The 17,508-nt window shown below is 39.4% G+C and overlaps 1 protein-coding gene across 1 annotated transcript in view; it reads left to right on the top strand.

Moving 5' to 3' along the window:
* ALK (ALK receptor tyrosine kinase) overlaps window positions 1–17,508 on the top strand; it is a 579,386-nt gene that overhangs the window by 449,619 nt on the left and 112,259 nt on the right. The window contains exon 9 of the mRNA XM_053382982.1: window positions 6,393–6,562. Within this exon, the coding sequence (XP_053238957.1) occupies window positions 6,393–6,562 (170 nt within the window). The remainder of the gene's footprint in view (window positions 1–6,392; window positions 6,563–17,508) is intronic.

Here is a 17,508-nt window from a genome sequence, read left to right as displayed (position 1 = left end):
AGTCGACAAAGAAGGTTTTGTAGGGATTAAGGAGTTGCTTCTGACCCAATTCTGGCCTATCAGTTTAAGGAGTTTAACCTCCCTGGGGTTGCTAGATTAATTTCGGTTAATTTCATTGTACACAGGTTGTACATTGACAATAAAGGTATTATTATTATTATTATTATTATTATTATTATTATTATTATCTGGCACTTTGGTAAATACTTGATGGTGAGAGAGGGGATTACTTCATTTGGTTGTGCAAATTGACCTACCCTAGCAATACATTCTACATTCTTCCTGTTGACAGCAAATACACACAGAGAGAGAGAGTAAAATACTCATTTGGTTGTGTGCAGGGTGAACAAAAGGCAATTGGCATTATTTGCCTTCGGTACTATCAGCCAGCATAATTTGAGAGGCCACCTACATTGCGCTCAGTTGGCAGGAGTCGGTCAGCCCTCTGCTTTCTGAATTAAAAGAAACAAAAATAAACAAATCTGAGACCCTGACTCTCTTCATGCTGCTTATACCCCTTTAGCACAAGTTACACTTTCAGAAGCTGTGGTTTTAAAAGCATTGATGTGGATGGTCCAAGTTGATTTGATTTTTTACCATGATTGATTGTAGGAAGATGGGAAATCAATCAAGGTATTCAGGGGAGATTTAAGTGACATATTTATAGTACTAAAATGTAAGATGAATTGGGGTCGAACTACTCTTTGTGCACTAATGCACAGGAGCACAAGGTGCATCAGCATTCATTGCTCAATCCAAAGGTTAGGCAATGTTCTGCTCCAAAGAATAGCATCCCAAAGCAGCTTTTCAGCTGTCCAGGTGTGGTTATATGTTTCTGTGTAATGTACAGTTAGGGTCATTGTTCTTCTTGAGATCTTACCATGAGTCCTGCCAAACCATAACATATCAATTCTCATGTTGCTGATGGCAGTGGTATCATGTGTCTGAATGGTGAGAGACAGCCTAGGAGTCGGGGAAAGTTGCACGCCACAATGGTCAGGAAGGCCACATGTTTCCTTGTGCTTTTAAAAAGCTTTTAACATTTGTCCTTTTTTATAACATCTGAAAGTGTATGGGAAGGTGGGAGTGGAATCGCAACAGCCAGCTCCTCCCATAACTGGTCAAGATTAAATAGAACAAGTGTAGATACCTCCATGCATAGCTTTACATGTTATAATGAACATGTGGGTCAGAGAAGGAGCCTGCTGTTGCAATTCCATTCCCACATTTTCCATGCATAGTTATAGGGTTTCTATAATGTCTGAAAAGGACTTAATATCAAAAGCTATACTGTCAAATTAGAGAGGTGCCCTTTCCTTGGTCTATGCATTCACATGGCTTTACTATTATACCAGAAAAGAACAAATTCCTCACCAGAGACTTCTGGGGGAAAGTAGCAGCAGTGCTTTTTGTGTATGATGGTTGTCAACAGTATGGAGTACCAGCACCATTTTTGTTGCTGGCCTTGGCAGCCATTTTGTGTTGCCCATGGCAGCCATTTTGTGCTGGCATCCATGGTATTTTTATGAAGATACGAGTACCAGCACCTCATTTTTACCCACACACCACACAAAAATGCCAAGTAGAAGTCAGTGGGTAGCAGGACTGATCCTGTACATAATGCAGGCTTCACCAACCTGATGTCCTTCAGATGTTTTAGATTACAGTGCTTATCAACCCCAGCCAGCACAGCTGTGGTAGCTGGAGCTGAGGATGACCCAAAATATCTGGCAAAAGCTTCTCTAAGAGATAGTAATTGCATATGAAACAATTCAAAATAGAGATTAAAAAACAACAACACAACTACTGCTTTGATAAAAGGCTCAGTTCTCTTATTATCCGCTCGATGCCAAAAAGTCTATTATTTATTGTAGCCTCAGTAAGTTACTCCTTTTAGTATTCTCAAGTTGTATTTAGTTTGAAGTTGCTTAAATCTGTGTGCTCACCCACACCTCATTTGCTGTTTCTTATTAGCAGAGACTTTGCTGCTTTTTAAGCTGTACACTGCAGTGTTCATAATGCAGAGGTGTTGAGACTGGCCCAAACTGTAAAGGATTACATTTTGTACCTGACAATGAGAGCCAGCAAGTTCTAAAATGAGAAAACACCAGGAAATAATTTTCTATGCAGGAATAAAGGGTCACAGAGGGACTTGGTTATACTAAACCCAAGTGAAATCCTTGGGACCACTTTGGGGTATGGTACTTTAATTAATAAAAATCCAAATACCACCGGATCATAATTGGAAAGTCTATAATAACCTGCAGAGAGGAGTGGAAAAAACCTATTTTTTGAAAGGAATATCAAGGGGGATGATGGTGTAATTGCTGGCAACACCCTCTTATTGCAGACTTTCCGCTCATCTCTACTGCTTGCCTGAATATAAAAGAGTTCATTACTGAAAAGGCTGTCAATTTTAACTTGTATCTATTAGGCCATGTCTAAAGGGAGAGAGGGATTCTTGCTCTTTTGGATAACACAGGCATTAACATTCTCCCATTTTATAGGAGGATGTGCATTTAAGGGGGAACTGAGTGGACAACTCTGGCAAAGTATTTAATGGGGAATAAGAACTGCTAAATATTCAATACCTGGCTTTTTGGCAATGCGTGTGATCACAGGAAGAAAAGGGGGAGGGAATCTCAACAGCTAAAACATGTAATGGGAACTGAAAGTTGGGACTGGGGACAAGAGAAATATCAGTAGAAGAAACTAGTTTCAGCCATGAAAATAAGCATAATGGATAGGATTGCTCAGTGCACCCAGCCCTCTAGGCAAAAATAAATTAATAAAAGTGACAAATTGGTTGTTCTATAAGCCCTCAGAACTGTAAATTATATATAACCTGGACTTGCCACCAACTAACATTCTGGACAAGTGCAGGGAATATTTTTCATCCTGAGGACTGGATCCAGAACTGACCCACTCTCCAAGGACCTTTTTAGATTGGTGGGTGGGGCGACCCACCTGTCCATCACTTGGTGGCATTATGATGTCAGTTGATTATTATTTTCTTTTTAAAAAAAGAAAAACAAAACATTTTATTGCTTTTCCACAATAAAAGAGGGTCACTGTTAGCGCTGATCAATTTATTGGTGGCTGTCAGTGAACGCTTGCTCTGTCCATTTGCAGATACCGTTTGGATTCAAACCGTGCCTGCAAATGGATATATTTTTTCCAACACAGAGCAACAAAGCAGCATTCAAAGCTGGTCTGCAGAAGGAAAATGTCCATTTGCAAGCACAGTTTGAACCTAAACCATACTTGAAGGTGGGCAGCTTCAGAGAGGTTTGTTGTCATCACCAATCATCTTCAAATATCTCAAGGGCTGTCACATGGAAGATGGAACAAACTTGCTTTCTCCTGCTCTGGAGGGTAGGACTCGAACCAATGGAATCAAGTTACAAGAAAGGAGATTCCAACTAAACATCAGGAAGAACTTCATGACAGTAAGAACTGTTCAACAGTGGAACAGTCTCCTTTAGACAGAGCTGCAGCTGGAAGGGGGACCGAGCTGGGTTTTTTGCCCTGGTTGAGGCCTCCAGAGGGGCACCATTGAGGCTCCTAGCCTTTGTGTGTGCAAATGCACTTGGGAGGTCATTGACCTTGCTGGATTAAAGCCTCATTTCACCCCTGCTTTGGGAGGTTGTGGACTCTCATTCCTTGGAGGTTTTTAAGCAGAGGTTGGGTGGCCACCTGTCATGTATGATCTTGTTGAGATTCCTGCAATGCAGGAGGTTGGATTAGTTTACCCTTGGGGTCCCTTAAAACTCTACAACTCCATGATTCTATGATAGGTGCTGTCAGCAAGCCCTGCTTCCCAAGAAATAGTTGGGAGTGTGCTTTAGGCACCCATTTGTTCTTTTGCAGCTGAAGTCACACCTGATGTTAGGTGTGGGTCTGGTGGGCATTTGGAAAAACTGTGCTGCTAATTAGGCCTGTGGGCCAGAGGTTTCCCACCGCTGCTCTAAGAGTTCAGTAATGTCTCCCATGCTGCCCAACACAACGAAAACACTGGGAAAGGTTGCCAGGGGATAGGAAGTTTAGTAGCATCGGTATGCTGATGAAACCCAGCTCTGTTTTTCCTTTTCATCAAATCCAGCTGAAGCACAGTGCTTCAATGCTCACCTGCAATCAGTGGTGAACTGGATGAAGAGGAATAAAGTTAAGATCAATCCAGATAAAATGAAACTGATTGTAGAGGGGAATAAACTGAATTGGCTGCCTAGGGATATGCCTGTTCTGAGCAGAGTCACACTCTCCTGTAAGGACCAGTTTTGCAGGCTGGGGGTGCCTGGAGTCCCAGGTGGCAGGTGGCACCCAGAGTGCCTGTAATCAAGTTTGGCTAACATGCTGGTTTTGCCTGCTACTAGAGGATAGAGGCTAAGGCACTGTCATTCATGCTTGGGCTTCTTTTGTATCAGTCTATTATGGCACACTCTGTGTGGGGCCCATTTGGAAGACAGTTTGGAAACTTCAACTAATATAGAACGTGGTAGGCCACCTATTTACAGGTGCAGATTGGCATTCATATCTATCACCTGTTTTGAAGAGCATAATACAAAGAGGTTCATGCTGGATGAGACCAAATACCTATCTTGCAGAGGCTGCAAATTTGTTTCTGGGAGAGGTAAAAGCAGTAGCATAGCTAGCCTGGGGGAGGGGGAAGCACAGGGGTCTGTACTGTGGCATGGTGGGTGCTGCGTAAAAGTGTTCATTCCTACCTTTAAAGCCCTAAATGGATTATCTTAGTGCTTTTTTTCCTTTAAAAAGTGTTTAGGGGTATTCTCATTTTAACTCAAGAAAATCACCATTTTATAGTTCAAATCAGGGGGGGCGGGCGGTTACAGTAAATATAAAGAAACTGACCAATCACCATGCTAGGTTCCAACTCCTACTTCACACGTTAAATGTTCGCTTCCGCCTGAGACTCAGGAAACACCAAGGCAGGAAATGAGGCTGCCATCGGGGGTAGCAATGGAACTGACCATTCACCATGCTAGAGAAGAAACTATTTTTTTAAAAAAAGGTTCTTCTCCCATTAGATTCACAAAATGTTTAGGAGTATGCATACCCCTGCCCCCCCCCCCGAAAAAGGCACTCATCTTAGGAAAGTCTCCTCCCATATGACCCTCTCCCCAGCACTTAAGATTTTCTCAGAAGGCCTTTCTCTGTATTCTGTCTCATGGAGAGACTACAGAAATCTCCACCAGAAACAGACATTTTCTGCAGCAGCTCGAGGATTACGGAATTCTGTTTCAAGCACAATTTGGATAGCATCTTGTGAAAACAAGTGAAATGCTTTCCGTATCAGTTGGCTTGGGGGCATTAATTGCTGTTTTGCACTTCTTTGGTTTCTTTTTAGCTTCATTTCTGCTCACTGTCATTGCTTTTTGGGGTTCGGATCTTAAAAGAAGTTTGTATTATTTTAGTGTTGTAACCCACTATGACACTTGAATGAATAGTGCCCTGTTAAATATTTATGTAAACAATATAATGTGGGAAGAGGCCATAAGACAAGTTGGAATAAGATGAACAAATGCTTGCGCTGCACTGAAGGAAATTCAGGACTTTGGTTCCTGGACCACTTACGTTATGCAGAAAGCAAAGCACTCTGTCATAAGCAAAGGGGGTGACAGTGGAACTCGAGAGGTGAGGCCAATGCTTAAAGATGGGCTAAAAGCCCCTTCTCTGAAATGGTCCCCTAAATATCCCTGCCATATGTTTTGCACAGCAGCTCCTGTAGAACATTGCATGGTGTATATGGCACAGCAAGGAGACATGATGTCCACAGGCAACATCCAGGCAGCAAATATTGTCTTCTAACAGCACGTAGTTAAACTGTAGAATTTGCTCCTGCAAGAAGTATTGATGGCCACCAACTTGCATGGCTTTATAAGAGGATTAGACAAACTGATTGAGGATAAGGCTATCAGTGGCTACCAGCTACAATGGTTATATTCTGTCTCCACTGTCAGAGTCAATATGCTTCTGGCTGCCGGTTGCAGGGAAATTACAAGCAGGGAGAGTGCTGTTGTGTTCAGCTCCTCCTTTGGGGCTTCCCATAAGCATCTGGCTGAGATCAGGTTGCTGGGTCATGGGCCTGAGCCAGCAGGCTCTTCTTATGTTCTATGCAGTCCCAAGCTGCTGCTATGTGGAAACAAACCTGCACAGCACTTGCTAAGGGGAGAGTGAGTAAAATATTTTCTGCAGTGGGGGAAAGCCATGGACCATAAGTTTTCCACTGCCAGCGTATTGCAGTGTGTTTCATCCTTAAGGAGAACGGTAGAAAGAAGGAATTTGGTGGCCACATGGGTGGAAGTGGAAGAAAAGAGGTTGTCGGTTGTGATTACCCTGTTTTAATTTGCTTTGTACCAATCTTTTACTTGTAGCTCCGGTTGTCATGGCTCCTCCAAGGCATCTTTCTTGGAGATGTTTCCCTGGTCCTTGTCGAGAACAAGACTGGAAAGGAACAGAGCAGGAAACTCTGGCACTTGGAAAATAGAAAAGGACTGGGGGTGTGGCAGAAGATGCTCAGGCTTCTCACGGATGTATCAGACAGGTAGGAGACATCATGCTTCTTTTTCATTCTTTGCCTCTTTCAGTTTAATGGATGTCTGGATTTCTTGAGAGAAGGACAGAAAATTGCCCATATTGGAGCAACCAACAAGAGCCAGATCCCCTTCTCAACTTGCTTTTAACTTGTGGGCAGAGCAGCCACCACATATTTCTTTTCTGGGGGAGGTATTGAAAGCCTGAGCCAGCTGAACACCCCTTTTCTCCTCCTTTCACCAACCAACCGTGTGCAAAGAATTAACTCTCAACTGGTAACTTAAGCACTAGTCCCTTCACCTCTTGCACTTCCACATGATGACTAAGAAAGACTGCTTGCGAAGCAGTCAGCAAGGCCTAGATTCCTACTCTAGGCATTCTAGGAGAAAATAGTCATTCACTGGTGCACTGGAAGAGGAATGCAGGGTAGTGCAGCTCTGGGAAGTTGTAGAGTGAAGGAAATAATAAAGCAGGACTATACGGGGGTTTTTTTAATAGGGTTCCTACTTTGCTCTAGCAGTTTAAAACTAAATGATGACATTTCAGTTGGCTCGTGATTTATTTGTTAAAGCTCAGTGTGTTTTGTACGGGGAACCTATGCAGGCAAAAGCACCCATACATTCATTGGAACATACTTACAGGAAACAAGGAAATGACTGTAGTCAGCTGTGTTACTTCTATAGATACAGAGTGGGATTCACCAAATTGGTACTGTCAGCAGAAGTCCTGTGCTTGTGCATTGGGGATTTCCCCCCTCTCTTTCCTCATGCACCTCCTGCGCCCCCTAAAGTTGTCTAGTGGGAGTCAAGAGAATCCACAGAACAGCATGTTTTGGGAGGAGGTGGATCTTTCCATCTGGTAAACTGAAATTCTTGCACTGACATAACATTTGCATTAGCACAAAAATGAATTCTTTCTATATGATCAGCACAACTCCCTGTATTTATGGACTGTGCTGGAGGTCATGGCAAAAGCTTGTAGGCATGGAAGCTGTCATGATGTGCTTCTGCACTCCAGAGTGAACTACTGCACTGCTGGTAATATGTACTTTATTTGCACATTTCCAAGCAGAGTATAAATTAGGACATAAAAGTAACCTCCAGGCAGTGGCATAGTGTGGGGGGAACCTCAGGAGTGATTGCCCTGGGCACAAAATTGTTAAGGGTTAGAGAAAAAGAATCTAATGGAGGAAGATTACCAATGACCTTCTTCCAACTGGTTGAGAACTTCAATCTACAGGATGTATGGAGACTTAAACACCCAAACGAGAAAGAATTTACTCACTTCGCAGATACAAAACAGTCAGCAGGGAGAATTGATGCAATATGGCTGTCAAGTAACCTAATATTGAAAACAAAAAAAGCAGAAATCCAGCTAAGACTAATCTCGGACCACAATCCAGTCACCTTAGAGCTGAGAAACAGTAGAAAATTAAGATGGAGATGGAGAATGAATGAAAATATTTTCAACAACAACAACAACAAAAAGCACAAGAGGCCTTAAAATAATTTTTTGAAATAAATATAAATCGGGAAACTGACATCAAAGTAATGTGGGATGCTAGCAAGGCTGTTATGAGAGGTTTCTGTATCCAATAAAGTGCCATCCAGAAGAAAATTAGAGAAAACAAAATGGAGCAAATTAGGAAAGAGATAAGTACAAATTAGAAAGGCCGAAAAACCCAAAAAAACGAGACCGCAGAACAAAATATCAAAATGTTGCAAACCCAATTCTCCATATTTTTAAACCACAAAATTGAACATAAATTAAAATGGCTAAAACAAAAGTTTTGAATTTGCTAACAAATCAGATAGAATGCTAGCTTGGCAGTTAAAGAAGAAACAAAAAGAAAAGATGATACAAAAACTCATAGAAGGAGGGGAAATAATTGATGAACCCGAGGAAATAAGCAAAAGTTTTCCAAAATGTTTTAAAGATCTCTACCAAGCAGGTAAGGAAGCTGATGAGAAAATAGAAAAATACTTAAGTCAAAGTAAATTTCCAAAAATCACAAATGATAAAATTGAATATTTAAACTATCCCATAACAATGATGGAAATTCATCAAGCTATTACAAAGGTGAAGCTAGGAAAATCTCCCAGATCGGACGGACTCTCAACAATTTACTATAAGAAGTTGGAAGATGTGCTTTCAGCACCACTTAAGACAGTCATGAATAAGATCCTAAAGGAGGGGAAGATACCAGAGTCATGGCAAGAAGTGTTTATAATGTTGATCCCAAAGCAGGGAACAGATTTGACATCAATCAAAAACTATAGACCTATATCACTCCTGAACAATGTTTATAAACTATTTGCAGATGTGATGGCAAACAGGTTAAAGAAAATATTGAAAGGTGTTATAAACGAAGACCAAGCAGGGTTTCTACCGGGTAGACAAATGAGCAACAACATGAGAATGTTCTGAGTATAAGCTTTTGTGTGCATGCACACTTCTTCAGATGCACTGAAAAAGAAGTTCTGAGTATAAGCTTTTGTGTGCATGCACACTTCTTCAGATACACTGAAAAAGAAGTCACCAGACCCTTATATATAGTGGGAGGACAAATTAGTCCTATAGGATTAATTGCAGTTGCTAACAGTCGTCAACAGGTTTACCATACCCATTGAGTCAATCATCCATCTCCTACTGCCCTTCTGAGAAAAACCCCACCCCACCCTCCCACTATATATAAGGTTCTGGTGACTTCTGTTTCAGTGTATCTGAAGAAGTATGCATGCACACGAAAGCTTATACTCAGAAGAAACTTAGTTGGTCTCTAAGGTGCTACTGAACAATTTTTTTATTTATTTCAACTGCGTCAGACCAATACGGCTACCTACCTAAATCTAGAAACATGAGAATGGTGATTGATATTCTAGAATATTTAGAAATGAGACTCAGCAAGCAAGCAGCATTTATGTTTGTAGGCGCCAAAAAAGCATTTGACAATGTTTCATGGAAATTTATGGAAAGAACTATAGAATCAATGTGGTTAGCAGAAATATTCGAAGGGGGAATAAAGAACCAAAAAGCTAAATTGATTATAAATAATTAATTATCAGAGAGCTTCAAAATAAGAAAAGGAACCTGACAAAGTTGCCCACTCTCTCCATTATTGTTTATCATGGTTCTGGAATTACTGACAAAGGCAATAAGAACAGACTGAAATAAAAGGGATTACACTAGGAAATAAATCCTTTAAGTTAAAAGCCTTTGCGGAAGATCTTATAATAACAACAGAAAATCCATTAGAAAGTATACCAAAAACTCTAAAAAGAATGTATGAATTCCATCAGGTGTGTTCAATTTCCAAATCTTTTTAAAAATTTCTTTCCATATCTTATTATAGTTATCATTAAATAAATTGATGTTTTTTGCTGTAATCCAAATTCCTAGGTATTTTATTTTTTCGTTATCATCAAACCAGACTTCATTTGTAATTCCTGTTTTTCTTGGTCCCGCATATTTTTTACCAACAATTTTCTTTTGCTTTTGTTCAGTTTAAATCCTAACTATAATAAGATATGGAAAGAAATTTTTAAAAAGATTTGGAAATTGAACACATTAAACCTGTCGCTTTGGGGGAGAATATCAACAATTAAGAAGAATGTGCTTCCAAAATGTTGTTTCTATTTCAGATGATCCCAATTTGGGGGGGGGGGACTTGGGTGCTTTAGGGATTGGCAAAAGGAGTTATCGAAATTTAATTGGCAAGGGAAGAAACCCAAAATTAAATATAAATTACTAACAGATATTAAAGAAAGAGGGGGCTTTGCTCTACCAGATCTAAAGCTCTGTTATGAGGCTTCATGCCTTCGTTGGTTAAAATAATGGATGACTGCAAAATACTGATATACTGGACATGGAAGGATGGGACAACAGATTTGGGTGGCATGCCTATTTAGGCTACGAAAAAGTTAAAGTTCATCAGGGTTTTCTAAATCATATAATTCGAAAATCATTATATATAGTACGGGACAGGTATAAAAATCTGCTGGAACCAAAGACACCCTGGTAGTTTTCACCTCCAGAGGCCATTTTAGTATAAAGGAAGAACATGGGAAAAAATTAGGTAACTTACAAAGAAATTCTAGAGGAAGATCAAAACCAACTTAAGCTAAAAAAAAATAAAGAAATCAAACATCACTTTTTGAATTGGCTATAATGCCACCAACTAAATGATGTTTTCAAGCAGATAGGAAAATTGGGTTTGACACAGAAATATCAAAGTCGGGAAAAGATTTACTTCATAATAAAAAGAAAATACTATCCAAAATGTACAGATTACTGCTGGACTGGGAGGTTAAGGATGAATAGGTCAAAGAAGCGATGATCAGATGGTCAAAGGACTTTGGTTATTCCATCCAGATGGATGATTGGGGAAAATTATGGCAAAAATTCATAGCTTGCTACACATTTAAGGAAAATTTTATTAAAATGCTATATAGATGGTACATGACCCCCAGAAAATTGGCCAAAATATATAAAACAAACTCAAATGCATGCTGGAGATGTAAGCAAATGGAAGGAACAGTGTACCATATGTGGTGGGGTTGTGATATAAAAATTTAAATTTAAATTTTAAAAATGGGACATTGTCTATGAGGAATTTAAAAAAAAAAATGTTTAGACAAATATTTGTGAAGAAGCCAGAAGCCTTTCTTCTAGGTATTCTGACAATTGATATCTCAAATGATAAAAGGAGGGTGTTCCTATATGCTACAGCTGCAGCAAGAATGCTGATGGCTAAAAATTGGAAAGGGGATAGGACACTCACAAAGGAAGAATGGCAAATCAATTTGTGTGAATATTTGGAATCAAAGGTTTAAACCAAAGGTTTAAAAATGAGTGGGACTGTTTTAAAGAGTACCTGGAAAAACATTGTTCTCAAGCAAAATCTTTGATGTGTTTAGACTGAAGTTTGCAGAGTAAATAACAGATAGATAACATATATTATGTAAGAGAAGTGAAATAAGGAAAACAGCACAATTAAAAAGATAAGAAATAAGAAGCCACAATAAGGTGGAGAGAAGTCACTTGCGAAAAAGTATTGATTTATTTTGGTTTATATTCACGTATAAGTTAACTTATTTTGAAGAAAGAATGGAAAATGTATATAATTAGTCAATGCAAAACTCAATAAAGAATATTAAAAAACAAATTGTTAAGGGTGCCAAATTTCAACACCCAATGCTGCCTCAATATGGCTGCATGCTTCCGTTGCTGGGCTCCATTGAAAACGGCTTCTCCATGCAAACCAGGAAGTGACTTCTCCAGATAACAGAATGACTCTTTTCTAATCTATGTGCTTATGATTTCCTGGATGATGCGGACGCCGTTAGGCAGTTGAATGTGCATGCCTACTCCATCCGTTTCCATCCCTCCATGTGGCCCTATGCCACTGCCTCCAGGTCAGTGGAACCACTATCCCAGTGACTTCACCTTTAGCAAACTTTCTGTGTCTCTCACACATAGACACACACACAAACAAACAAACAAACAAACAGGTGCCCCTCTTCATCTAAAACAGTCTCACCAATTTTTCCACACTCTGATGAGTGTAGCATTCAAACACATAGCTTTCCTTTTTTAAAAAAATAATATTTATTACTTTTCCAACAATTTAAACAACACAAAATAAACAATACAAAAACACTACATAATATAACATAAAAACACTACATAACACTAACACATTAAACTAACAGAACAAAATAAAAACAATTTAAAACACACCAAACAATTTCAATATCTTATCTTTCATTCACTTATTTCAGCGACCTCCTCACACCTCCCTTTTTCTTTTCCACTTCTATTAATTATTTCAGCAATTCCTTTCCATCTTCCTCTGTTTTCAATCCTATAATTATCTTAACATTTCTAACCTTATTTTTTCCTTTAATACTCTAATAATCTAATTATACTTAGTTCCTTATCACATTTCTACTAAAGCCATATAACTTCATTTCCACCTTTTTCTAACATTCATTAATTTTACAGTATTTCTGTAAATAGTCTTTAAACTTTTTCCAGTCTTCTTCCACCGACTCTTCTCCCTGGTCTCGGATTCTGCCAGTCATTTCCACCAGTTCCATATAGTCCATCAACTTCATCTGCCATTCTTCCCGGGTGGGTAAATCTTATGTCTTCCAATACTTCGCGATGAGAATTCTTGCTGCTGTTGTTGCATACATAATGAAAGTTCTATCCTTCTTTGGCACCAATTGGCCAACCATGCCCAGGAGAAAGGCCTCTGGTTTCTTCAGGAAGGTATATTTAAATACCTTTTTCATTTCATTATAAATCATCTCCCAGAATGTCTTAATCCTTGGGCATGTCCACCAAAGGTGAAAGAATGTACCTTCAGTCTCATTACATTTCCAACATTTATTATCGGGCAGATGGTAAATTTTTGCAAGCTTGACTGGTGTCATGTACCATCTATAAATCATTGTCATTAAATTTTCTCTTAAGGCATTGCATGCCGTAAATTTCATACCTCTGGTCCATAACTGTTCCCAGTCAGCCATCATTATGTTATGTCCAACATCTTGTGCCCATTTAATCATAGCTGATTTTACCGTTTCATCCTGAGTGTTCCATTTCAACAGCAAGTTATACATTCTTGACAAAGTCTTAATTTTTGAATCTAACAATTCTGTTTCCAATTTTGATTTCTCCACCTGGAAACCGACTTTTTTGTCCAAATTGTATGCCTCCATTAATTGATAATAATGGAGCCAATCTCACACTTTATTTTTCAATTTTTCAAAGCTCTGCAGTTTTATTCTGTCACCGTCTCAAACACATAGCTTTCCTTACCTATCAGAAAACCTTCACCTTACAGCTTTCATGGACAGCAGGCATCATCTAACCATTTGGGACTATTAACTGGAAATCTGTCTAATAAAGAAAGAATTGGCTGGAAGCCACAAGAGTTCCTATTCATCTCAGGGCCTTTCCCACACTCCTGGTTGTGCCTGATATAGAAATATGGGAGGTCGCAGTCTTGATAAGCCCTTGTTGCAAAGGATACATTTACTGTTTGTTGCATTGTTAGGTCCCAAGCCTTATCTCTTTGTTTAACTTAAAGCCCTAGGAAAAAAATGGATTTCATTATATGGGCTACCTTGTCTCCTGGGACATTATGCAGAAAGTGTCTTTCATCTTTCTGACTCTTGAAGGAACACAAAGGCTGCTAATACAAAGGGGACACTGACATGGGATGCATAATTAATATATAAGATAAAAATATCAACGTTTGTCTTATTTAGCCATTCCTCTCTCCATAGGAAGACATAGCTGCTTCATTCCATTTAGCTGTGTTCCATTTATCTACGCTCTCCTTTGAAGACAGCTTTAGTATTTTGCTAGCATCATTTAGGAGTAATAATTTATTTATGTGTTGCCATGGTAACATTTCCCCCTTTAACTGCATCCATGCTTGTATACGTGTGGTATATGCTTGCATAGCTTGTCTTAACATTAACTTTCTACACATAATTTTACTGCTTTCTTTTTTATATGGTCAGGTGCACATCTGTGCACGTTTGTGAATGATAATCACATTGACGTTTCCCTCGGATGGCACACTTACCCTGTTCCTATAATGTATATACTCTGTGTGATCTCAGGGGAAATAAAACAATATGTGGAAGCAGTCAGTGCATTCAGTTAATCAGGAGTACTTTAAAAATATGTTCAAAAACAAAAGTATGTGGAAGAGCTAAAGTCATATCCTGTTCCCTTAGGTATGTGCTAAAGAAATTAAATGGTAAAGGTTTATAACAAAAGTGGCTCTAAAATGTATACACACATATGGTGGAGAGAGAGAGAGAGAGAGATCAGGTTGCGCAAAGTCCAATATTTAGTCTATAAGAAATATGGTGTGTGAAATAGTTATTTACAGAGTAACGTAAGCAAAACACAAATCTCTGCCTCAAGTCACTTACAATCCATATTTAGACTGGAAAGTTGTAAATGTAGTTCTCTTGAGCCTGAAAAACCACCCTTTGGAAGCTTTTGCATATCTCTATCTGAACTGTGATTAGTATCCGGAATGTGGATGAAAAATAGATGATTTCTAGAGGCAGTTGATAATTCACTAAAAAGCGTTTTATAATATCAAAAGTGAAAGCAAAACAGGCTCATCCAGACTTCCACTTGTCCCACCGCTGTTCCCCAGGAAGAATGTTTCCATCCCTCCACGTGGCCCTGGACACTGGCAACCCACACTATGCCACTGCCTCCGGGTCAGTGGTAAAGAATTCTCTCTCTTTACCACTGAACTGCAGCAAACATCACTTGGGTTTTCCGCAGTTGATGTTTGCTCTGATTCAGTTGTAAAGAGCTGATTTCCCAGGAAAAGCAGCAGGGCGAACAGAAAATGGCTCAGACTCATGCCTAGAAAGCATGGGACAAGCGGAAGTGTGAACAAGTCATTAAGAGCCAACATTAGGAGCTGGGAACAAACTCTTAGAAAAATAGGCAAGCTTTTTCTAAGTTTTCAAAGCAAAGAAGTTCACAAGTACTGAACTGATTTCAAATCAAGCTTAGGGGATTTTGCCTATCATTAATGTATATTCAGGATTCCTTAATGTGGATTAACTACCCCCTAACTTTTAACTATACTATATACATTTCTATATCAGAATACAGTCATACCTTGGTTTTTGAACCGCTTAGTTCTCAAACATTTTGGCTCCCGAACACTGCAAACCCAGAAGTGACTGTTCCGGTTTGCAAACTATTTTTGGAAGCTGAATGTCTGACAGGGCTTCCGCAGCTTCTGGTTGGCTGCAGGAGCTTCCTGCAGCCAATCAGAAGCCACACTTTGGTTTCCAAATGTTTTGGAAGTCGAACGGACTTCCGGAACAGATTCCATTCGACTTCCAAGGTACGACTGTAGTTAAAATAGAAGATTCCCCCCCCACACACACACACATACTTTCAGTCAGTGGTTGGAAAGTTCATTTAAAAATAGAATCAGTTCCAGTTCACTTCCTCCAGTTCCCTCCCTCCCTCCCTCCCTCCCCTCCTTCCTTCCTTCCTTCCTTCCTTTCCAGTTCAAGTCCGTGCCCGCCAAAAAGGAACTAGTTCTCTTCCAGTCCAATTCACAATTTTTTCCAGCCTTCAGAATTTTACAAGCTGCTTTGCTAAAGTGTAAAATATACTTAAGAACTAAGAAAACATCACACGGTATAATAGGAATAATCATTTTATTAATTTTCCCCAACAATTATGACCTTTAAGCTTAAACAGAAGCATCACTTTTCAGATAGATAAAAATGGTAAGTGCAATGGCCACAATCAAACTGAGTTAAGTGCAATGAAACACCTATATATAAAAATTATTGAATTAAAATGGAATTGAATTTTTAAAATAGCCCAAAGTTCCTCCACAACAGAACTAAACGACCTCGGCCCATTATACCTGAAGCAGCGTCTCCTCCCCCATCCTTCAACCCTGAATTCCTCCTCCGAGGGTCTTCTGCTGGTTCCCTCACTGTGAGAAGTGAGGTTACAGGGAACCAGGCAAAGGTTGTGGCACCCTCCCTGTGAACACCCTCCCTTCAGATGTCAAGGAAATAAACAACTATCTGAGTTTTAGAAGACATCTGAAGGCAGTCCTGTATTGGGAAGTTTTTAGTGTTTGATGTTTTAGTATGTTCTGATATGTGCTGTGAGCCGCCCAGAGTGGCTGGGGAAACCCAGCTAGATGGGCAGGCTATAAATAATAAAATTATTATTATTACTACTACTACATTCTACTCACCTAGAAATTATAGGAACTACTTCCACAAGTATTACTTAAGATTTTTTTACTTAATTCAGTGAATTGGTTCATTCCAAGCACTGCATTCAGTACATTCTTACTGGTGAAGTATGGTGCTTAATCTGAATTAATGATAGTAAGTGTTGCTATGAGATCATTCTGTCTTGATGACTTTGAAGAGAAACAGATAGTTGCCAGGAACTGACTTTAACAAAGTAATGTCCCTTAATAACTAGGAATCTCTTTCTAGCCTTTTGGAATGTAACACCCATCAAAGTTTGGAAATGTAACATCTTCCAGCTAGTGGGAGAAGTAGACAAATTTGGAGCCAGTTTTAAATTTGGACTCTAAGAGCGTCAGGCAAAGAATTGTAGCTGGACGCAGGAAAAACTTGGTCCATTTTTGGAGGACTGGACACAGTGGTTATCTGGATATCTGATGAAGGATCACAGGTTTTGCTGCTTGTTTTCAGAAGTCAGCTTGCTTTCAATAGGCCCTGGCTCGATATTTGTGAATCAAACAAACATTGCAAACATGCAAAGGGTTGTTGTAAGTGCATATCACAATAGAACTGGGAAGCTATAATGTAGGTTACTGTGATTTTCTATATGTAGATATACAGAAAAACAATATATGCAGTAGATGGCCACATGCTAGCTTTCTATGGACATCTGGTTGCAGAAAGAGATAGAGAGCGCGCTGGACTTCATGTGATACACACATTAACATTTGGGAACTTCTCACTTGGCTGCTCTGAAATAAAGTAAATTATTTACCCATGCCAAAGTTAATTAAATTACACTTTAATTAAATTGACCTACGGCAGAAGCAGCTTAGATTTTGGTCTTCTAGGAATCGCACTGAAAATACCAGCACAGGTCAAGTCTTGCAATTTACTAAAGATACAAAATTTAACTAAAATAAGTTTAGATAAGGGTGGTTTTGTCACATTGCAATAAATTATATACACGTTGGTATCTGAATAGAAGATTAGAGGAAAGTATCTTGGATATGCAAGTTTTAATCCTCAAGTTTGCATCATGTAATTAAAAACCCTAACCCCAAAACTCTCCACTGCAGACCTTCTCCTCCAACCCATGGGGGCAGTGGGGCTGGATGACAGAGATGAGCCGGAGAGAGTAGGCCAGCTAGCACCACCCATCCCCCCCCCCCCGATT

Source organism: Podarcis raffonei, chromosome 3 (assembly GCF_027172205.1).
Source record: "Podarcis raffonei isolate rPodRaf1 chromosome 3, rPodRaf1.pri, whole genome shotgun sequence".
Classification (NCBI taxonomy): domain Eukaryota; kingdom Metazoa; phylum Chordata; class Lepidosauria; order Squamata; family Lacertidae; genus Podarcis; species Podarcis raffonei.
Note: the sequence above shows the minus strand (reverse complement) of the source record. Positions and strands in the feature narration are given on the sequence as shown.